At 56.0% G+C, this 23,275-nt stretch overlaps 4 protein-coding genes across 4 annotated transcripts; 1 reads left to right on the forward strand and 3 right to left on the reverse strand.

Annotated features, from left to right (window-relative positions):
* Positions 1-11,458: 11,458 nt before the first annotated feature.
* On the reverse strand, positions 11,459-11,830 carry DL89DRAFT_262808 (uncharacterized protein; the record flags this gene model as incomplete). The annotated part of the gene is made up of 1 exon (XM_040885874.1): positions 11,459-11,830. One exon carries the CDS (start codon positions 11,828-11,830, stop codon positions 11,459-11,461), a length of 372 nt encoding a protein of 123 aa, XP_040739161.1.
* DL89DRAFT_50466 (uncharacterized protein) lies at positions 11,773-13,390 on the reverse strand. The gene is made up of 2 exons (XM_040891740.1): positions 13,181-13,390; positions 11,773-13,083 (listed from the first exon to the last, which is right to left on the reverse strand). The coding sequence occupies exon 2, from the start codon at positions 12,924-12,926 to the stop codon at positions 12,060-12,062; it is 867 nt and encodes a 288-aa protein (XP_040739162.1). The 5' UTR covers positions 12,927-13,083; positions 13,181-13,390; the 3' UTR covers positions 11,773-12,059.
* On the forward strand, positions 12,929-13,213 carry DL89DRAFT_219026 (uncharacterized protein; the record flags this gene model as incomplete). The annotated part of the gene is made up of 1 exon (XM_040884366.1): positions 12,929-13,213. A coding segment is annotated over one exon (285 nt), but the record flags the coding sequence as incomplete, so codon positions are not given.
* On the reverse strand, positions 13,391-14,379 carry DL89DRAFT_50465 (uncharacterized protein). The gene has a single exon (XM_040891739.1). It carries the CDS (start codon positions 14,259-14,261, stop codon positions 13,758-13,760), a length of 504 nt encoding a protein of 167 aa, XP_040739164.1. The 5' UTR covers positions 14,262-14,379; the 3' UTR covers positions 13,391-13,757.
* Positions 14,380-23,275: the final 8,896 nt, after the last annotated feature.

The following is a 23,275-nucleotide window of genomic DNA, read 5'->3' on the forward strand; positions in this document are numbered from 1 at the left end:
CAGCAGCGCAGGCGTCTCCTTCAGCGCCTTCTGCAGATACAAGGCATTGGCGGGCACTGCTGATGCAGCCGACTTGATCTGGCGCCAGAAGCCATGGCAGACAAAGGCGCTGAGCTTCTTCTCGGCTGCCATCTGGCGCAGCACATCCTGCTCAAGCCGCAGGCGGTTGATGTCCTGGCTGCCATCCTCGTCGTCGGCTGCACGCCCATATGCGTTCTCCTTGGCGCGCTCGTGCTCGAACTCGGACGCGCGCCTGTCCATCGCCTGCGCCAGGAAGCGGAAATCTCGTGGTCAAACACAAACACACCCGCCGACGCCAGATCCGACACATACGTCTCGGGCTTCTCCACGTAGTGCTCCGCCAGCTTCGTCTCGTTGTCCACCACAACGCACCCGTACTTGTTCGCCTGCGACCGATCCACCTTGGTCACCATGATTGTGCCCAGCCGCCCGTGCCGCTCGTGCTGCTTCAGCAGGTCGTTCAGCGGGAACGAGCAGCAGATGTCCGTGTACAGCATGAAGATGTTCTTTGGCGACCCCCGCTGGATCTGGTCGCGGAAGTGGAAGAACCCGCCCGCCGTCCCCAGACGCGAGTACTCGCGCAGGTACTTGAACGTGATCTCAGGGAACTCCTCCTGGCACTTGTCCAGGAACGGCCGGAACACAAAGTCCTCAAAGAACCCGAGCAGGATGATCTCCTTCAGGTCCTTGACCGCCGACAGCGCCTTGATCTGGTGCCAGATAATCGGCCGCCCGCCCACCGGGAACAGCGGCTGCGGCAGGTGCATGCTGAGCGGACGGAACCGCGTCGCGCGCGAGGGCCCACCAACGAGAATAACCGCCTTGTTCATTGTCGAATGTAAGTAGAATAGATGAGTGATTAGGTCTGAAAGCCAAAGTGCGAAGAAAAATTTTATTTCCAGCTCAGCAAAAGCAGAAAAGGGAAAAGCAAAACAACGGCGACGTGTGGAACTGCATCATTCTTGCCCCACATTCGCTTTGTGCTGACGTTCACTCAGGCCACCCGCACGTTCTTTGCACGCTTCTTGCCGATCGCCCAGTCCCACGCACGTTCGCTCACTCTTGGCTCCGGTACACCACATGCTGGATGACCAGGATGGCGCTGCAGATGCCCTTTGCAATACTGCGCCAGGATATAACGAGAGATCCAGACCAAACGGCATCTGATACAGACACAGCGTCCACACAAGGGCAAGTTCCACTACAACGAGCATATGGTATTTCGCCGACAGGAACTCTGTTGACTTGGTCCTGTACACGGCTAAGACAGGCAGAAACTCCATCACCGGTGCTACGCTGCTCAAATACGACCTGGCAGTCATGAGCATTGGCAGCCAGCCCGTGATGACCAGCTCGAGCCCTTTCTGCCACCAAAGTGCTCTGATGCAGATAGAATCGCCCACGAAGTCCGGTGCAGCAGCTGCATAGGCCGAGCGTGGCGACGAGGTAATGCCGCAGCAGCATAGGCATACGTTTTTGCCATCATCCATAGCCCGGAAGAGCTAGTATCGGTCTCTCTCCTCCTGTTTTTCCAAACTCGCCAAAGTTCCTTGCTGGCTCCCATGAAGAAATCGAGCCTCAAAAATTGACCCCAGATTCCAAAAACCGTGAATATAAATCTAAGCAACATCTGGGTGTCTTGGAAGGGACCAGATAGCTTATATCGGGTACGTCCTCGGAGCATCGACATTTTGAAGCAGTCTCATAACACCCCCCCGTTGGGCAATACCGGGCTGTGCTCTCGGCTGCCAGAATAAACCCGGTATGATAGCCGCTGTCGAAACACGCATAGTCCTGTCTGCACCGGTTAATAAAACCAGGTAGAGGAGTGTTGCAATGATGTCCTTGATTGTAGGAGTGTTTCGATGGAAGTATATCTGGCTGTCTTCCTCTGCTGTGTTTTCCGATACCATGTGGTCTACATAGTCCTTCAGCCCTTCAGCTGCTCTATGGATCAAGCTCTCCCAGCCTACCAATGCACCGCGCAGTTCCAGATCCAATATCGAATGTCGACTGGTACACAGGCATCGCTCTGTCCTCGTCGACCCGTATTCACTCAGATAAGTGGTGTCACCAGTCTGTGGATCGTAGGTATCGCTGTATAGGTGGCGGCACGTACGTAAAGTCTGTCCTGCCTTTAGCCATTTCCAGCAAGTTATCAGCAAACCGATACTTGGTTCCCAACCCAGAGGGAAAAGAATGAGGTGTGAACTCATGGTCCTCCAGGTGCCAGCTTCCACAAAACCTTTTTGGCGTGGCTACTAGAGTCGTACGCGCATAATCCTGACCGCTTCCGAGCCTCCACCTCCGTCAAATTAGTGAATGGATGGTTGGCTACCTCGATGTGCATGATTTTGCATGACCTGTACGCCATACGACTGTCACTGATATTCGGATCCGGCGTGAACTGGCCCGCTTCCTGCGCAAATATATGCAGGTACAGGTCACCTGCTTGTGGAGACACTATCAATGTCTTGTACATCTCGCTGGCAGACTTTACGCGTAAGGATTCTGGGACTTTGATCGTGACGCGCTTGGTCAACGACATGTACCTGTTTTTCTACTGTCTGCGGCTCAATATGCCAAACCTCGGTGGCTTGCTGGAAGAATAAATCGGTCTCGTACCACCAATCCTCACGATCAGACACGTACATCTTGGTTTCATACTCGAACGGCCCCGCCATGCGTTATTGAATACTGGCTCGGAATCATTCTTGGTTGGCAGAGAGGAAAAGAACGGTATATGTGTCGACGGATAGTATATCATGGTATAGTAGTCTGCAATCATATAAATAGCGCGCAGCATCATGAAAGTGCCACAAAACAAAGCTGCACGCTGCATAAACCGCGCTATCGCCGCGCTTGGAACTCTAGCTGACCACATGTAGGCTATCAGGAGATGAACGTAGGAACTAAGTGTAGAAACTGAGGAAGACTTGTGTTGAGGGAGAAGAGATGAGGACAGGCGATGGCGCCTTGAATTTATTCGCATCCACATTCTATGCAAATCATATGCGTCACCGTAATCGAATGATGCAGGCCAATGACCCTGTAGTGATCTACACAACAAAAGATTTTGGTAAGCCAAAATCTGACGTCAGCTACAATATTCTAATGCTGCTGCACTTGAAATCGGGTTCATGGGCCTACAGCTTGGCATTGGTCCTTGCCAGATACCGCGTCTTCAGCTCGCGCCGTAGTATCTTGCCTGATGCATTGCGCGGAATAGCGTTGATTGTTGTGACACCGCCGCGCAGCTGTTTATGTCCAGCAACCCTGGCCGCAACAAACGCCTGAACTTCCATACACAGCATAGCAGCCTTGCCCCTGTCCGTTCGATTGGCCATGTCGTCCAGCACCACATATGCCATGGGGACCTCGGTCCCGCGCTGCGGGTCGTCAATTCCAATGACGGCAGCATCCTTGACTGCACCGTGCATAAGGAGGATCCCCTCAAGCTCCGACGCAGATACTTGCTGGCCCTTGTACTTTATCAGCTCCTTGATCCGGTCGGTGATGAAAATATGGCCGGTTTCGTTGATGTACCCGATGTCGCCTGTATGAAAGAACCCGTACCCATCAATAACCCGCGCAGTTTCTTCAGGCCGGTTGAGATAGCCCATCATGACTCTGTCCCCACGGACGCACAGCTCGCCTTCCTGGTCAGCGCCGAGCTCGTTGCCATTCTCATCAACGAACTTGACCTCGCAGTTCGGGGCATGGAAACCAACCGAGCCAGCGATTGGCAAATAAGACGACATGAAGGTGAATCCGCCACAGACCTCCGTCAAGCCGTATCCTTGGGAAGGGCTGACTGGAAGAAGTCTAGATACACCCTCTAGGGTGTCCTTGGTTACGCTGGCTGCACCACATGCCATATACTGAAGCGATGATAGATCATACTTGCTCAAATTCGGGTGCTTTACAATCTGTGTGAGGATGCTGGGAACGACAGTCGTGGCTTGGATCTTGAAATGGACAACTGCCTGTAAGAATGCGTCGATGCTGTATTGAGGCAGAATATACTGCGTCTTGGCATTCGCAACATGATTGTGCAGAAATGTAGCGAGTCCAAAAATATGCGCATACGGAGAAATGACGAGATAGCGCTGCATCGCACTGCCTGGCTTGATTCCACTCTTGAGAGCCAAGAACGCAGCCAAGCTGTTCAGACTAGTGCTACCACTGACCATATTGAGATGGCTCAGCACAACGCCCTTTGGCTGACCAGTGGTGCCCGACGAGTAGACGATCAGTGCCGGCGTGCTGGCTGCTTCATCTTTCGTTGTAATACTCAGGCGCCTGTACGGCTTGTCTGAAAGTACGCTGCGGAAGCTTCTGTACAAGTAGCCTGGTAGCGATTCTCCGTATACAATGATGTTGTGGGGTTGGATATCAACTAGCCCTTGATCCATGGCCTGGCTAATGACCAGCCACTGCTGCTTGGTGGTAAAAACAACCTTTGCCTTGCAGTCGTTTAGCTGATACGCAAGCTCGGAAGCATTGAACGCACTACTTGCCGTACAGCACACTGCGCCAGCAGCCAGAATTCCGTAATACGTCGGTCCGTAGAATATGCAGTTTGTGGCGAATATCATGACAACGTCGCCTTTGCTGATGCCAAAATCATTCACCAGCCCTGAGGCAATCCTGTTATGCATGTAATCGAGTTGGCCATATGTCAGCGTCGCTTGGGAACCAATATCGATAAACGCTTTTGTGTCGGGCTTAGCACCGTTGGCCTTGGCGGCTGACAGGAAGTAAGTCGGGATATCGACTGTAGGAATTTCAACAGGTGGGGCGATACTCTTAAAAATCATGATATCAAAGTGATAAGGTAGTGACAAAAGAAAAGAATAAAGGAGAAGAGAAAAGGAGAGGGTAGTTTACATTGCTCGCCACCTTCACACGTCTGACCACTGTTATTTTAGGAAGCGCACTATTACTCATGTCATGTGTGAATAAATTTGGACACCCTATTGTTGCAACCAGAACAATGGGACTATACGTGTTTTCAGGTGTGTAGTAGATCAGAGATGAAAGCACAGGCTAAGGCGCTAATGGCAAATATCATATTCTGCGAAACATGGTATCTTCAATACCAAAAGATTACGACTTTGGAACTAGATTACAGCAGAGGCGAATATAGTAGTATATCGATCTGGTTCAGCAACGGCGCAGGGCCAGCTCAGTATGTGTTGGACACTAGTCGATTGACTACACGGTTAGTCCTAAATCGGCAAGTCACTGTGTGAAGAAAGTCCTGACTCACCAACTCGCCAACTATGTGACTCTGAACTTCTCACTGAAAGAACTTTACTTTTTCTTTTCTTCATCGGTTTAGCCGCCTAGCATTTTCTCATTTCCTATTTATAAAACTTGGCGTATAACGCCTCAGTTTACTTTAGTATGTCAGCTGATATTGGCAGCGGTTTGCTTATGTTGGAATTCAAATCGAATGCAGATGAATAATAAATGTGCAAAGCTACAGCACGGCTCCAATTGACTTATACCGCAATAGCAAGTTGAATAAAAGACCTGTATTAACCTACTCTTATTTGAGAACTTGTTTCTAAAAGGGTGGTATGCAGCCTGTCCTACAATCCTCTGTGCATCAGCAAACTCACCAGATGTGCAGCGAGTTGCAGTATTCACGGGATGATATGAAAGGTTGTGTAGCTACTGCAAAAGGTATTTTCTGCGAAAGCCTCGCTAACTGGTACAAGATGAAGGCAGGGTATGCCTGAGAGTAAGCTGAAGGCTAACTCCCACAAAACACCCACAGCTGTATTGCTCTGGGCAGTCTCCACTACCATCAATCGGTTGCCTAAGGCTTTTTCTTGAGCAATGTCACATCGGAAATAAGTGTGTGAGCTGGCAAAGCTCCTCCATTATAAAATACTTCCCCAGTGACATACTTGGGATGCAATGATTTCAAATGAAGATGTTTTATGAAATCCGGTTAAATTCCTAAAAATGAAAGTTACCAGACTCACCTTGCAGCCATCACTGCAGTTACTGTTCCATATCCATATTCGGATATAGACTTGTGCTGCATAAGCCTGGAACCCTTTCACGCCTCTCTGCCCCTCTCCACAGACCATTCAGCAAGTATGTTCTGCTTACCTTGCCATCATTATCCCACAGCCAGGGAACAACAGAATAGCTGACTACTGGTGGTAGCCACCCAATGCCGAGAACATTCGCCTCATGTCTCCTTTTTTCGATTACACCTATGGCATCGTTTGTTGGTATGAGTAATTTGCAACGAATAGAGCCCTCTATCACCCATGCACGCAAGGAAATAGGCAAAAATATGGCGCGAGTTCTTGATCTCGAGAGGAAAACTAGTGCGCGTCGAAACCCCAGCAGTGAAAAAAAAGTCCAAGTATAAAATCTTGCGCATTCGCAGGTTGCCCTTCTTCCATTCTCTTTCCCCTGTAGTTCCCACGAGTAGTATTTCAAACGAGCATATCCAATACAGGCACCAAAAAGTAAGAATCTCGCACTTGTACCTGCACTTGTATACAGCGATACTCCAGCACACACGCATACGCATAAACAATACCAGCTCATATATTGCCAAATTGTCGATGTAATTGAGGTGGTCAATCAGGCTGCCAGCGTGATGGCTTTAAACACCTACCTCTGCTCAGTGCAGGGGGAGCCCCTAGGCAGCATAACGGCTGCAGACAGCATGATGCACATGAAGGTGATCCAGCGCTTTCACCTCGTTACTCCCGCAATGACTGCATCGCCACGCAGGTTGGAGGCGCTGCATGTAGTCTTCCAGGCCTTGACTGAGATTGTCAATGCCTCCACCGGCTGCCACAGGCTGGTTCACAAGATGGCAGCAGCAGCAGCTGATGTGCATAGAACCACTACCATTCTCTACACTGCACTCACCAACATCACCATTCCCCTCTCGCGCTTGGAACCATATACAGCAACAGCATCACCGCTGCCCCTACCCGGCCTGTCACTATCGCTATTTAGTGACACCACCACCTGGGACTCTGGCCCCCTGATACCTAAGGAGCACGCTCGCATATCTTACTTTTCTTTGAAATACTTTACCTGCGGTTAGTTGAGCTGTAAATGGATTTTGTCTCATTCTGCTTACAAATAGAGACATCTTTTAAATTGCTATTGATATTTACCTGCTACACACAGATTTGAACTCGAATTACATCCGCGATCAGATCTGCCTTTCTTATGTATACACCAGCTGAAATAATAGGTTCATACCTCATAGCAGCTTGTGAACAACTCTCACTTGCCTCAACCGAGTTCATTGCAATATATAATCACCCAGAGGTGAGAAGATAGTTGAAGGAAGAAATGTCGGAGAGAACTGTATGGTGGGTGGGTAGGTAAAACTCCTTTGTCACTCAAATGGGCTCGGATGCTGCGTATCAGTAGCTGCTCTTAGCGCGCATGCACAATACACTGGGGATTCCTTTTCTTTACTATTCTCCCTCCCCCTCACGGCTTTTTTGATGTTTTTGCTCCATTATTGTGATCATTGCTCTCGATATTTGGTCAAAATATCTATGGTAATATCGATCTGCCAGCATTTTCATGGGTGCGGTGCATTCGCCGCATGGCCTTGTTTTATGCACTGCAGTCACAATCACTTTTCAGTCTGTATATTGTATATCCATTATTATATGCAGTAGTGGCTGGCATTGCTAACTGTACGGCAGGAACGAGCCTGGGGCTTCATGTAAAGCGTGGATAGATAGCACACACCCCCATTCAGAGATTCAAGCAATGGGTATGCGTATTCCAGGTTCATGGCGCGAATACAGACTTGGCTATATTTGTAAACGGTATTGGACATGCCATGAAACGCGTGGTGTACTTGGATATGTCTCTCCCTGATGCACAGGATATATCAAGATTGCCACTAATTCTGATAAACATTCTGACGGTGCGGTTTTATGTTCTTATCTAGAGCTGCTCATATAACATCCATAGCGAGTAGTGGCTATAGCCATGTGTATTTGTGGTGGCTAGATGACAAACGGGATAAACAGATAGGGCACAAGCTCGCAGTACCGAATCCAGTCCTTCTTGTACTTGTCACGGCATTTGCACTCGTCGCGGTAGTTGCGGTGCAGGAGCAGAACCAAAAAGTAGGCCGAGAAGAAGTAAGTCATGGGGGTGTCAAAGCCGGTTGCCATGCACTGCGCCAGCCCAAACATCCAGTCACCGGTATAGTTGATGTGGCGGGCCATGCCCCACCATCCGCTGACCAGCAACTTGCTGCCGCTCTCCGTGGTGATGTACTTGAGGTGTTTCAGAGCCGGATCGTTCGGGTCGGTGCGGAAGGCGTTCTTCTCGCTGTTGCTGAGACGGAACACGAGGAACGAGGCGAGCCCAAACACGGCAACAAACACGGTGAACCATGTGGAGTGGTGGACGGGGTGGAAGGCCAGGTAGCGGGCCTGCAGCGAATACATGCTGGGAACCCAGGTCAGATCACCAAACGACAGCATCCAGCCGAAGCCGTCGGTGGTGATATCCATTGTGGTCAGCACCTTGTCCTCAAACACAAGCGTGTCGATGCAGTAGGCGATCTGGGGGACAATGGCGAGCCACATCGAGTTGGAGACGCTGCCATAGACAGTGTGCTGCTTGATGGCGAAGCTGGTATTGAGCAGCACCCAGCCCATGATCCCAGGGCGCAGCTCGTTGAAGAACTTGAAGTCGAAGGATCCGATGCGCGGGTTGAGCTCGCGCCCAATGAAAAAGTCGTAGATGGGGTTGCCCGAGTTGCCGGCGTGCGCCAGCATCACAATGTCTTTTCCGGGGGTTTCTACCGAGGGCGCGCGGAACGAGTACAGGTAGACGAACAGGGCCTGCAGGGTCGAGAAGATCCAGGCAGAGGCAACCAGCTGGAAGTAGTGGTCGGCGATCCACAGGAACGGCGCGGTTCCGATCTTCTTGTAGACAAAGGCCCAGACGGCCACAGTGAAGAAGAAGCTGCGCAGGCCGTTCATCGGGTAGGCCAGCTGCGTGCCGTCGCGCAGCTTGATGCCCTTCAGGGTGATTCCAGGCATGGTGAAGTACAGTAGGGCAAGCCACAGCCACCACATGGTGTAGTACGTCAGGGCTTCCAGGCTCAGGTACGCGCGGTAGTTGGCCGCGCTGGCGAGAATGTGGGACCACTGGCTGGCAGACATGGGCAGCTGGCAGCCGTTGTGCTCGTTGCAGGAGAAGTACCAGACGTACAGGACGGCGGTGGTGCCGGTCATCACGGCCAGCGAGCCGGGGACGCCAAAGAACTCGCGGTGGGTGGTCTTTGGGTTCAGCATAATAGAGACTGGTTAGTGAAAGCGGAGGAGAGATGGCGAAAACAGAAAACAAACCGGCGGAGCGGGCAGATAAACAACACAGGTGGGGCGGCTTGGCAGCAGGAACGATTTCCAGAAATCTCTGCTGCTCCACTTGGCACAGTTCTCTAGCATTCTTTTTTTTTTTTATAATCACACATCCACTTCATTCACTTGCCCCAATGGCCGATTACGACGAAAATGAGCAGCAGATGGACTGCGCGCTGGACCTGATGCGCCGGCTGCCGCCGCAGAACGTCGAGGAGAACCTGGTGACGCTGATGGAGGTGCTACCAGAGCTGACCGAGGAGCTGCTCTCGTCGGTGGACCAGCCGCTGCGGATCCGGCAGGACACGACGGCAGGCAAGGAGTACCTTGTGTGCGACTATAACCGCGACGGGGACTCGTACCGGTCGCCGTGGAGCAACACGTACGACCCGCCGCTGGAGGACGGCAGCACGCCCTCGGAGCGCCTGCGGCGCCTGGAGGTGGCGGCCAACGACGCGTTTGCCACGTACAGGGAGCTGTACTACGAGGGCGGGGTGTCGTCGGTGTACCTGTGGGACATGGACGACTCGTTTGCGGGGGTGGTGCTGATCAAGAAGGTGAACGACGGGACCGTGCGTGCCAAGGGCTCGTGGGACTCGATCCACGTGATCGAGGTCCTGGAGAAGGGGCGCCAGGCGCAGTACAAGCTGACGAGCACGGTGATGCTGTACACTGTCGCGAGCGGGACGCGCGGCGACCGGCAGAACGAGATCAACCTGTCGGGGTCGCTGACGCGGCAGGACGAGCGCGAGCTGGCGGTGGAGGATCAGAGCGCACATATCGTCAACATCGGGCGGATGGTGGAGGACATGGAGTTCAAGATGCGCAATGCGCTGCAGGAGGTGTATTTCGGCAAGACGCATGACATTGTCAACGGGCTGCGGTCGGCAGCAGATCTGAGCGAGGCCAGGAGCCGCGAGCGCATGCAGCGCGACCTGTTTGGCCAGCTCAAGTCCAGGAAGGAGCAGGGGCAGTAGCAGTAGCACGTCTATTCGTATTACCAGATCTGCAATCTACTTAGTGAGATTTTAGTATCCTTTGTCGCATCCCCGTGCCAGAAATTTGTATATGGGAAAAGACACATTTCGCAGCGTGGATTGGAGATCGACAAAGGCAATTTCGCTCTGCATGCGAGGAGCACAAGCTGTGCTCGGGGAGCGGCGGATCCAATCGGCAGCGAGGTTAATTGAGTCCAGTTTCAGATATTCTCCAGCACATTGCACTGTGAGAATCGAGAAGTTCGCGGTTCTTGGTCGCGGAGACAAGGGGGCATCGCCGGAGAATGAGCTTGGGCAGCGGCAGCCATGCAGGCTGTAGAATGGGGTCTGCTTGTTCCTGGGCTGCGACAGGGAGGGCCCGCAGGCGGCGAATGCCCGCCCCTCGAGCAGGCATTATCCTCCAAAGGCGAATTTAGCAGCGGGCGTCGCAGCCCTCTGAACACGCTTACCAGGCCCCCGTGATCTCCAGTCCTTCCGAATGCCAGTGCCGCAAAGGACATCTAGGTGGCAGTCAGCTGCCGGGAAATCGCCCTTGTAAGCGTAATGACCCCCTCCCGCCGAGCTCGAGCGGCAAAATGGCTGGTTTGGGCTTCTGAACTTGTTCTCGTTCCCATCCCTCTCTCGTCTCTGACACTCCAAATAATTATTCTTTTTCATTTTCGCTCCACTAACTGGTGTGCATCCTTTCTCTGGAGTAAGCCAGCCCCGACCTATTCCTGTCTTCCTCGACTGTGTAACTCCTCACTGCTCCCCAGTTCCTGTTTTGCTCTCCCAGCCGCAACCGCCCTGCGTTCATTGCAAAAAGGCGGGATTTTTCTTTCGTTTGCTTCAACCTTGATTCCCTTTCTCTTCCTGTTACGTTTTTTATATCCTTTGTTTGTTCACGCCGCTTTCCAACTGAAAGAACCGCCAACAAGATTCCTTGTTCTCCTTTTTCCCCTCTTTCCGTTTTCTAACCCGACCCCTCCTTTCTCCCTCCTTCACCCTTGGCTTAGCCCTTTTTCTCATACCTTTAAGGAAACCTTCTCGGAGCCTAAAAAGAAGCCCGGTTCATTATCTTGCACCAGCAGACACCATTAGCGCTATCCTACGCAACGGCACTTGAGTTTCCACATTGCCCCTCCCCGCTCTGTAAAAAAGGCCTGGGAAGTAAATTATAACTAATAATGGTATGTAGACAGCATCCTGGATATGTGTCGTGTGTGTGGAGGTGGCACGTCCTTTTGTGTGCCATTTGTCAACGGAGGGCTGCGAAAAGGGGATGCGCACGCCCACCTCTGTTTTTTTGTACTTTGAATGTGCGCGCAGTGGACATGTGCCTGGGTACCCGAGTGCAGCGCGCTTCTCAATCAACTCTTTGACGAGTGCGTGTGCAGCAGCGGCAGCAGAAAAAAAAAGAAGGGCGAATCCTCCCCGTGGACACATGGGTGAGGCAGCTCAGTAGCGCATAATGAATGGCTCCCTTCACAAACAAGCCCAGCATTGTCCTTTTTTACCTCCCTCTCACCGTCACTTACCAGTAAACTAAGCATTGTTTGTGTTTGTAGAGCAACTCTGATCACACGCGCAGCAGCCCCGCTGGAGACAGTAGCAGCATGTATGGCGCTGAGTCGCCAGTGGCCACACAGACACCGCACAGCGGTGGCGGCACGGACTATCGCACGAGCATCCAGTTTTTGACGTCGTCAACGTCGCAGCCGTCGCACGACGTGTCAGCCGACGTGATTATGGAGGAGGAGCCATCGAGCTCAGTGCCGGTCAGTGCGCTGCTGGCGCCGCAGGACAACCACCGGCAGGCGATTACGGTTCCAGCGCGCACGCAGTACCGCGAAGACGAGCTGACGGGCATGCAGGGCCTGATGGAGCTGGCCAGCCCAGAGCACACGCCGCTCAGCCCCGAGCACACGCCGCTGCGGCCAATAATCAACCATGGGGTCCACTCGGCGAGCTCCAGCGCATCGAGCGGCTCGACAGGCACGTTCTCGGTGCCCCCCGCGCTGAACATCTCGTCGCACGGCGGCTCGCGGCCGGCCAACACGCTGCCGCCGATGCAGGCGCACCAGCGGTTCCACACGTACCACAGCGCGACCACCATGGCAGGCTCGCCAGCCAGCGCTGCCACGACGCTGACGCCCGACAGCATGCCGTCGGTTACGCCAGGCGCAGTGCGCAGCTTCCCAGCGACCCTGGACGACTCGCGGACGGCTCGGCGCCGCTCGCAGAGCACCGACAGCCCGCACCACCAGCAGAGCGGCGGGCTGCCGCACGTGCTGGGCAATGCCAACATCCGCGACCGGTCGTTTACGTTCACGCAGCGGCAGCGGACGAGTGACACCCCGCTGTTCCCTATTCTTCTGCACAGGTAGGTTAGTCCCACTGCAATAGCCCAGTGGGAAAAAAAGCGGCATGCTCCTCTGTCATGCATCTGGCCAAAATGCATGAACGAGGCAAGTGGGCCACGCCCGCTTTTGGTTAGTTCCCACTTCCGCCCACCCCACTCATGCCTAATTTTCATGCACATGTAGGATTATCGAGGAGCCGAAGAACGAGTCATGGATCCGGTGGACCGAGGACGGCACGGCGTTCAAGTTCTCGTCCTCGGAGAAGCTGCTGGCGGCGTTGCAGGCGGCAGGTCTGCGCGCGCAAAACTACCATTCGGTCGAGAAGAATCTGAACGACTACCGCTTCAACCGGCTGACGGACCAGCGGCGCAAGATCCCCGACACGGATGGCAAGCTGTGGTGGATGTTCTCGCACGCCATGTTCCACCGGGACTACCCGGACCAGATTGTCAATATCCAGCGCCGCCGCCGCACCAACCCGCCGACAATGTCGCCGCAGCCGCCGATTATTGCCACGCAGCAGCAGCAGTCGCAGCAGCAGTCGCAACAGCAGCAGCAGCCAATGCCGCCTATCCCGCAGCAGTACATGCACCACCACCATCACCATATGCAGCAGCCGTACCAGGTGCTGCCGCCGCATGCTGCGCAGCATCAGAATCATCCGTGGCTGTAAATAATTTTGCAAAGCTCTCTTCTGCTCCCCTCCCAAACGCTCATCCCAACCCGTGTTCTTTTTCCTTCTTTCTTAAAACCTATTTTTCCATGTCTCGTTTCAATGTATTATGTTATCAGACATACGTTCTTTTTTGACAGGCTATGTAAATTGGGAAGAACAAAGGGGGTGGTTGGGAGATAGTACAGATGGTGTATGGCTCTATGCACAAGGCGGACCTAGATCTCGGTTGCCTGGCGCGGTCCCGTGGGCTTGGTCCGAATCAGTTTACTGCGCAGCCTCCGGAGCAGCACCATGCGGTCGGGAGCTCTCTGCTGGGGCTGTGGCTGTGGCTGGCTCAGCTGTGGCTGGCGTAGACTGCGTGGCTGCGGGACCGCGTGTCTGGGCAGCGAGGCGGGGCGGGTGCCCCGGATCTGCGGATACTGCATAATGATGCGGAGCACCTCAGGATGAGCGCGCAGCTCCTCCTGGCGGTACGTGCACAGCGTGATCGACGAGTCGCGCGAAACCAGCGATGCGCGGGAGCCTGGCGAAAGCGTGTACATGTGAGTAGTTGGCAATAAAGAGCTTGCAAAAACGGAGCGGTTTGAGTAAAGAGATGAAAAATGATGCCTTTCCAGGGCTGGGATGAGGGGCTTTTGTACCTCTTGCCGGTGGGCTGACTGTGGCCGACCCGGGCCCCTGCCCATCTGAAAGCACCTTGCTCACTACTGCGTCTGGCAGGTGGGGTTGCAGTAGTCACGGAACATTTTGGAAGTGGCTTACCAATCCAGTTGATCGAGAGAGGGGATCGGTGGAGGCTGGAGCGGCATGGCCTGGGAATGGAATTCCCTTCAGTCATCCCCTCGCCCCTCCAGCACCATACATTGGGTGTTTTCCACTGTACAACCGGCACTGTACTTGCTGCCAATCCACGTCTGCCTGTGACACCTGGCAAGAGGATGAAGGATGTGCCCAAAATAGATATTAATTTGCAAGACTACAGCCAGAGAGAGCATCGCCAGTGTGCATGCACATTCACCGCTACAGCTATTGCATCATAGGTCCATTCGGCGAAGAAAGGATGCATGTATCCCTCTATTTCTTTTTCTTTGACTCGCTCGACTTGGTCGACTTGCCCCCGGCAGTGGTCTTGCTGGCCGTCGTCTTGCTGGCCGTCGTTTTGCCGGCTGTGGTCTTGCTGGCTGTGGTCTTGGCTGGCTTCTTTTTGGCTGAGCGACTGGCGGGCGCTGCGGGCTTCCCCGATCCCACGTGCATGTGGGTGCGCGGGTGGGTCAGGTAATTGGGTGCCGGCACCTTGGGCCGCGCGGCGCCATACCGGGTCTTTGGCGGCAGGTCGTCGTCCTCAGGAATGGGCTCCCAGGCGTCGGGTATCGTGGGCGCGTCCTTACCAGCGGCGCCCTCCTCGGGCTTCTCGTCCAGGAGATGCTCGAAGCCTGGCGGGCAGACGCCGTTCTTGGCCTTGAGCTTTTCGCACAGGAAGGGCTGGATCAGAGCGATCTGGCTCGTGGGAGTGGTGATGGGTGGCCAGGGCGCCGGTGGCGGGAACGGCAGCGCATCGTCGGGGTTTGATGGGGCCTCCTCGCCGTTGGTGGTCTTGGCGCGGCCGCTCCAGAGGCGCTGGGGAATGGCGAGATTCTCAATGCCGAGCTCCTTGTCGAGCCCAAGGGCCTTGAAGCCAAAGAAGTCGTCGCCCATTTCGCCGAGCCCGCCGACTGCACCGGTGAGGAAGGCGCCGTCGAGGGCCGAGTCGTCGAGGGCCGAGTCCGGGCGGCTCTCGGACATGACATCGCGATATGCCTTGGTGATGTTCTTGTAGATGTCGCCCAGCTTGACGCCGGTGCGCTCAGTGTCGGCCCGCACAAAGTACTCGAGCTCGACCAGGTCCTCGGAGCCGTTCTCGTAGAGCGTATGGGCGAGGATGGCTTCGGCGCTCATGGACCGCGAGTACTTGTCCGAGTATGTGCGGAGGGTACGGCCCAGGTTGCGCATGTAGTCGATGATGAAGTCGGAGAGACACGCCATGGCGTCGGCGGAGATGGTCTCGAAGCCCGTGTGGGCCAGGACCAGTGCGATGACGCGCTCAAGCATCCGCCGCGATCCGCTGGCGTCCAGGCGGAATGCGGCAGGCGGGTCGGGATGGGCGGCCAGGTCGGCATACAGGTCACGAGTGGGAATGGTGGCAGCATCGTCGGACCGGCCATCCATAGCGCCCTTGCTGGCAGATGCATGGCCCTGGGCGGCCAGAAAGGCCACGGGCACGTTGAGCTTGGCTGCCCAGATCTTGTTGTTGACTTCGCGGATGCGACGCAGCTGGTCGATGTTGTCGGCCATGCCCCTCCACATGCGGCTGCCAGGGATGCGGCCGGCCGCATATGCCTCCAGCGACGGCCGCTCGGCGGTGGCCGCAACCAAAAGTGCCGACTCGGCTGGCATGTCGGCGAACTGCTCGGCAACCGTCAGCTCGCTGTCCTCGTCAAGCCACCGCACGACGCCGTCTTTCTTCACCTGCTCCACCAGCGGCTCGCTGGCGGGGAGCCCAGCAGCGACTTCGCTCTCACAGACAAACTCGTACGCGTGCCGGTCGAGCTCATCGGCGCGCTGCTGCCACGCCGCGCGCTTTTCGTCCAGTACCTCGTTGTGCTTCCTGGCAGCTGCGGCGCCGGCGGTGCCGGACGCGTGTGGGAGCACGGTCAAAAGCTCGGAGATGTCACCAGGCTGCTCGATCAGCTCCAGGTCCTGCTCCGACAGCACCTCGTGGGTCTCATGTGCGCCCAGATCGAACGCGGACATTTTCTGGGCCGAGCGGATTGGCGCGCGTCGGTCGCTGAGCGCCCGCTGCCGGTCGTCGTCGGTCTGCCGCGCGTGCTCGAGCAGGCGCTTGCGGGCGCGGGCGCGCCAGACCTTCTCGCCCAGCGGCACGTCGATACCTTCGGTGAGGCAGGCGACAGCGTCGCGCGCCAAAGTGCCGTTGGCGGTAGCACGCAGCAGACTCTGCACCAGGACCGACTGGACCGGTTGAGCCGGCTGGACCGGCTGCGGGGCAGTGGGCGGCACCGATGCAGACGCGGAATCGTCGCCAACCGAGGCCATGCTAGTGTTGTGCGGGTCACCAGAGATGCCGGGCGCCGGCGTGCCTTCGTCGGCCAGGATCGATCCCTCGCGCTGCCCGTAGACAGTACGTGCGCCCTGCGACTCGTCGCCGCTCTCGTCGCCGAACTCTGTGGCAAAATCATCCGCCACTGCCGCCGACCCGTCGCGCTCGCGCACGACAATGTTGGGCACCGACTCCATCAGATTCTTAGCCTTCTTCAGCATTGCGTCGGCATTGCGGCGGTAGACGTTCCCGGGCTCCGTGTTGTACGTATAGCAGTTGTCGCGGATCTGCTGCACGTCGCTCCAGAACTCGTCCTTGCTGTTGTAGTGCAGTGCGCGTAGCTTTTTGGCCATGGTGCTCAGATCCATGGGATTCTCGATGACTTCGTAGTAGTCAGGTGCGTCACGCCGCTTGACCTGCGTCAGGAACGGCGCCGATGCCGCGCCCATGGTCTTCAGGTCCTGCAGGACCTGCTCCAGCGCATTGTACAGCTGCTCCTGGCCCACCCGCCGGTCGCTGGCCCATTTGGACCGCTTGGGCCGCACTTCCGACAGCAGATGCGTGAGCTCCCGTGTTGACATGCTGACGCTGTCGCGGTGGTTGTCGATAAACTGCGCCAGGTTCTTCATGTGGTACAGCGATCCGATCTGGTTCACCAGCATGTCCTTTGGCTCGGCTGCGCGCTGCTCCTGCACCTCTGCGACTGCGCGCCGGTTGCTCTCGAGCCGTGCCTGCTCGGCCACTGCCTCGTCTTGCTCATCGAGCGTGCGGATCACTGCGCGGGTGGAAATCTGGACTGGACGCAATGGGCCAGTGTCTGCAGGCGCTTGTTTCTCGTCTAATGGCAATGATGGTGATGCTGCTGGTGCATCGGCTGGACTTTGCTCTGGCTCCTCCTTTTTGACCAGTAATGGGGCTACCTCCTCTTTCACCTTCACATTCTCCTCTTCCTCGTCCTCCTCATCGTCATAGTCTTCATCTTCATCGAGGCTACGCGCTACGAGCTTGGCCGGGGCCTTCATCTCCATGAGCGACGGCACCCGTGCTGACGGCTCTGGGACAGTCTCCTCCGGTGCAGCCTTCGGCGCAAGCGCTTCCTCGACTTCTTCGATCTCTCTCCGCATGTCAACCGCATCTTTACACAGCCCGCACTGGTCATTGCACAGTGCCGCCACATACTGCTCGTAGATCGCCGCGCGCGTGTGGAACGCTGCCATGGCACAAACAAGCGAGCTCTCAGCCGCTGTGCAGTCCTTGATCTGCACAGCAGCGCCCGGCGATGCTCGTCGCGTATTACTGTCGTCTGCGGACACCGGCGACATGCCATTCGATGCCACCGAAGCGTCATTCGTCCATACCACCAGATCAATATCGCTCTCGGACAATACCGACATCATCTCGTCATCGAGCTCCAGCGAATTCAGCGTGCTGGTGCGTGGCCGCTTTCCGATCCGGGCATCGTCGGACTCCCGTGCAACACCGTCTGTTGGCGCATTCCGTTTGCCGCCGGCCATGTCGCTTGGTCGCCGCGACCTGGCGGGCATGGGCGACCCGCTAGTGGCTTCTGGCGGTGTCTTGGTCCCAGAAATATCAAAAATTGGCGGCGGCGGCGCGCTGGCCTGCCATTGCTCGGCACGCGGCGAAATAAACTTTGCCCAGTTCTCTGGCGACTCCAGGGCTTTGGTGAGCCAGGGAAGCTCGGCTGATGTTAGATATGCAGGCCATGCGTTGCGGGCTTGTAGGCGGTGTGCGATCTGGTAGCTGCGCCTATCCCAGTCTATGCTGAGGTCTAGTGTGCCGGATGCTATGCGCGCGGTGTGCGGGCAATGGTCGGGTGTCGCCATGGTATGTATTTCTGAGCCGGTATCCTTGGCAAAAACGTGGCCAGGAGGGGTATGGTGGGATACTCTCGCGAAATGGAAAATATTAATTGGAGAGTCGAATTGGAGACACGGTGGCCGAGCGCAATTAAAAAAACTGGTTTGGCCCTGAGCTGCGCTGGCAAGAGAACCTGTCGACTATTTTTTAAACCCAGCGCGTAAAAAAAAAGTATGAATAAGTAAATAAGGAATGCGACGCAAGGTGTGAGAGAAATGGGCAGGCCAAATACGAGTTCAAAACGAAGGTAAAAATGCGGCCAACGCGTGCAGCGCTTTAGGCCCACAACAATTCGCCGTGTGAACAGCCATTGGGTAAAGGGCAGTGATCGCGATCATGAGATGTAATCGGGGGCTGGGACGCAAAAAGATAGCCGTTTGCGCTAAGCAAAAAGGTCAAGCTCGTTGGTACATCAATTCCCTGAATTTCTCTCTACTCCTTGGACATTGTACCCATTGCAGCGAATCGAGCTTATAAAATGTTTGGAGCGGTCACTCGGCACACAGCACGGTCGTCGGCAGGCGTGCGGGCATTCAGCACCAGCAACGTGCGCACGTACCAGTCGCGACTGAGCCAGTTCTACCACAACACGCTGCGCGACGATCTCACGATCCTCAGCTACGTCCCGCCGACAGTCCGCGCGCGGCAGCAGGCGGCGGAGGTAGCACGGCAGGAGAAGGCGGCAAACGGCCCGTCGGGAACGCCGCCGAACCCGGTGCGGTCGCACAAGCAGCGGGTGAAGAAGGCCAAGGAGCCGGAGCCGACGGCGCACAACGCGCCGCACCTGGAGAAGGTGACGGTGCATATCCGGTGCCGCGAGGCGCTGCAGAACAAGCACCACCTGCTGTCGGCGCTGATGGCGCTGCAGACGATCACGGGGCAGCGCGCGGAGATCATCAAGGCGTCGAATGACGGGGCGAGCTGGAAGCTGCGCAAGGGCATGCCGATTGCGGCCAAGGTTGATCTGACCGGCGACCGCATGTACGAGTTTGTCGACAAGCTGGTCGAGCTGGTGCTGCCGCGCATGAAGGAGTACAATGGGCTGAAGATGGACGCGGGCGATGGCCATGGCAACTTCTCGGTCGGATTCGATAGCTCGGTGATCGGGCTGTTCCCCGAGATGGAGATGGTCTATGACCAGTTCCCGCTGGTCACGGGATTCACGGTCAACTTCAAGACCTCGGCCGTGCGCAACCCGAGCGGGCGGCTGCTGATGAGCGGATTCAACCTGCCGTTCCTGCATGCGCGCAAGCAGCCGGCGGACACATTCCGCCTGTGACAACGCAAAACCAAAAAATTACAATCTCCAACAAAAAATGAACGAGGATTATATCAGGCTATCTCTATGTGTTCGGAGATATACGTTATCTCTGCGAAAAATATGCGGGCATGTATGTTTGTGCCCAGCTGCATGTGCAGGCACATCAAGCGAGGCTAATTATCCAGCAACATGTGTCCCTGTTTTTTTTTTCTTATCTCTTGACGCTTTTTGTTTTGCGCCGGCGGGGCTGGGGAGCCTGATATGGCGCTGCGCAAACCATGCTGCTCACATGTCGTGCAGCACTGGCACTGGTCGGTAGGCAGAAAGCCGCTTATCTCTAAGGAGGGGCGGGGAGCATGTGCGGCGCAAAAAATCCATGGCTGGGTGGTATTAAACAGCCTGCGGCGTTTTTAAAACGCCCGCCGGGCCGAAGCGTGAAGGCAAGGAAAATTATCGTCGTACTAGGAAAGTTTTCGCGCACACCCCCGTCTCTTTAATTCCGTTAACCTCTCGTCGCTTCACACGCCTGGGTTTTCTTTTTCGTTACTCTCCGTCCCCAGGATCGCCACCACTGACAGATAATAACCTTGAGCGCGGACCTTGCTAAACCTCCGTCTCCCACTCTCGCTTAAATAGACAGACGTGTCCTCGTGAAGCAGCATCCTAGATAAGAGCTTCTACATCCTCCGGTTTCGTTGCTACCGACTCTTACACAACTTTTCTTCTCAGCTCTACACATTCAGCAATGCTCAAGGCTGTTTCGCTTCTGAAGCCCTCGTCTGCATCCCGTCCGCTCAACAAGGTAAGCAGCTATCGAGAAGCCGGGCGTGGCATTCGGCTCTGCCAGTGGAGCCGTCGGCATGTTCACAAGCAGCGCATGTGAAAGGCCGGGCAGAGGATACGTTTATAAGGCGAGCCTGTGTCACCACCGCCAGCTAAAAGCCATGCCAATTTTCCGTATCCCTTTAGATCACCTCGACCTCCCGTCTGCTCACCCGCTCCAACTCGACTGCCATGCGCCTCTCCAACGCCGAACTGATCAAGTCCGTGGACCAAACGCCCGGCGAGCTGTTCAAGTACCAGTCGCAGCTGCCGAAGCTGCCGGTGCCGAAGCTGTCGGAGACCCTGCCAAAGTACCTGAAGACGGTGGAGCCGCTGCTGTCCAAGGAGGAGCTGGCGCACACGACCAAGACAGTCGAGGAGTTTGCAAAGTCGGCGCAGGGCCAGGAGCTGCAGCGGCGGCTCGAGGCGCGCGCGGCCGAGCCGGGACGCGTCAACTGGCTCGAGGAGTGGTGGAACGACCTGAGCTACATGGGGTACCGCGACCCGGTGACACCGTACGTGTCGTACTTTTACGCGTACAAGGACGACAAGCTCCGGCGCAAGGCGACGCAGCGCGCGGCAGCGATAGTGCGTGCGGCGTGGCAGTTCCGCGCGCAGGTGGAGTCGCGGACGCTGGCGCCGGAGATGGCGCGCGACACACCGTTCTGCAGCCACAGCTACAACTACATGTTCAACGCGACGCGCGTGCCGGTGCGGCCGTCGGATGTCGAGGCTGTGTTTGACCTGGCGGCTAACACGCACATCACTGTGGTCCGCAACAACCAGTTCTTTGCGCTGCAGCTCATCCACGACGGCCAGCTGCTGTCGGCTGCTGAGATCGAGTCGCAGCTCGACAGGATCGTCGAGCAGGCCGACAGCTCGGCTGCGGTGCCGGTGGGCGTGCTGACTGCGGACAACCGCGACCTGTGGGCCGACAACTACAAGCTGCTGCTGGCTGCGTCGCCCAAGAACGCGCAGACGCTGGAGACGCTGCAGAGCTCGGCGTTCACCGTGTGCCTGGATGACTCGCGTCCTGTGACCCGCGAGGAGTACCACCGCGTGTACTGGCACGGCAACGGCCGCAACCGCTGGTTCGACAAGTCGCTGCAGTTCATTGTGTGCGATAACGGCAAGGCTGGCTCGCTGGCCGAGCACTCGAGCATGGACGGCACTCCGACGTGCCGCCTCAGCGACTACATTCTGGACCAGACCCTCAACAACAAGGTGGATCTGGGAAGCTCGGCGGTCCGGCCCGATCTGCCAGCAGCCGAGCCGCTGGTCTTTGTCACGCCGCCCAATGTGGTCCGTGCCATCGAGGAGGCTGCTGCGCGGTTCGACAAGACCGTGGGCGACCACCAGCTGAAGGTGCTGCAGTACGAGGGCTTTGGCAAGGACGAGATCAAGAAGCTGGGCTTCTCGCCCGACGGCTTTGCGCAGATGATGATCCAGCTCGGCTACTACAAGCTGAACGGCGTCTGCCGGGCCACCTACGAGGCTGCGGCCACACGCAAGTTCGCCCACGGCCGCACCGAGACCTGCCGCTCGGTGTCCAACGAGAGCGCTGCGTTCTGCAAGCTGTTCGAGGACCCGGCTGCGTCGGTCGAGGACAAGTTCAAGGCCCTGCAGGCTGCCATCAAGGCCCACGGAGCCTACGCCAAGGGCTGCTCCGAGGGCAAGGGTGTTGACCGCCACCTGCTGGGCCTGCGGCTTGTGCTGAAGCCGGGCGAGGAGAAGCCCGCCATCTTCCAGGACCCGGCCTATGCGCGGACGTCGCACTGGTACCTGTCGACGTCGCAGCTGTCGAGCGAGCACTTTGAGGGCTGGGGCTTCAGCGAGGTCGTGCCTGACGGCTACGGCGTGGCCTACACCATCCGCAAGGACAGCGTCATCTTCCACATTGCTGCCATGAAGAACGAGCACGGGCTCAACTCGGACCACCTGGCCCACTACATGAAGGAGGCTGCTGCCGAGATGCGCAATGTCGTGCTTGCCCACAAGCTCAAGGAGGCCGCTGCCAAGCCCAAGCTCTAAACCCCCCGTTTTCTATATCTCTCCAGTCATTGTGTACAATCCTAGCCAATTTTCCTTTGCTATCTCTGACGGCGACGTGTATGGGAAAAAGTGTCTTGTGAGCAGAGAGGATAAACATAAATCCATCTTCTGCTTGCCTCGTTTCGGGTTATATCCGAATTGGAAAGAGTCTCCCCATTCGAAGAAACGTGACTATGTGTGCGAGGGCAAGGGCTTTCTCGCTGCCTCCCCAGAGCATTAATGCCCCCCGGAAGCACTTGTCTGTGAACGACATGCACAGCACACGTGAGCTGAAGCTGCTGTGTCAAATGGCCGTGCATCCTGTAGAAGCTCAGTTAACCATGTATCGAGCTGAATAAAGTGAATGCGCCTCTTTATTGCAGTGCGCTAGAGACGCTGCTAGCAATGGGTGGCGACACTATCCCTCCCCAGGCCATTTGAAATGCCAAAATGCGCCATCACCTTGATGCCCATTGTGCTCCACTTGGCGACATATAAGAATGGCGTGCGCCGCTGTGACTCTCTTTCTCTTTCTCTCTCAGCTTCATCATCCATATTTTCCATTCATCACATTTCGTTTCTTTTTCTACATACCGCACCCGCAATATCTGGCCATTTTTGTATATCCGTACTTTATTTCTCTGCCAAATGCTCAAGCTGGTTATCTTGCCGTCACGCCGGATCCGGCGGACTCCAATAAACAAGGCACGTGAATTTCCCACGTCGGTAAATCAACGGGCTAGCTGTACTGCGCTCTTATCAACAG

This window comes from Linderina pennispora, assembly GCF_002104995.1.
Source record: "Linderina pennispora strain ATCC 12442 chromosome Unknown DL89scaffold_128, whole genome shotgun sequence".
Taxonomy (NCBI): Eukaryota; Fungi; Kickxellomycota; class Kickxellomycetes; order Kickxellales; family Kickxellaceae; genus Linderina; species Linderina pennispora.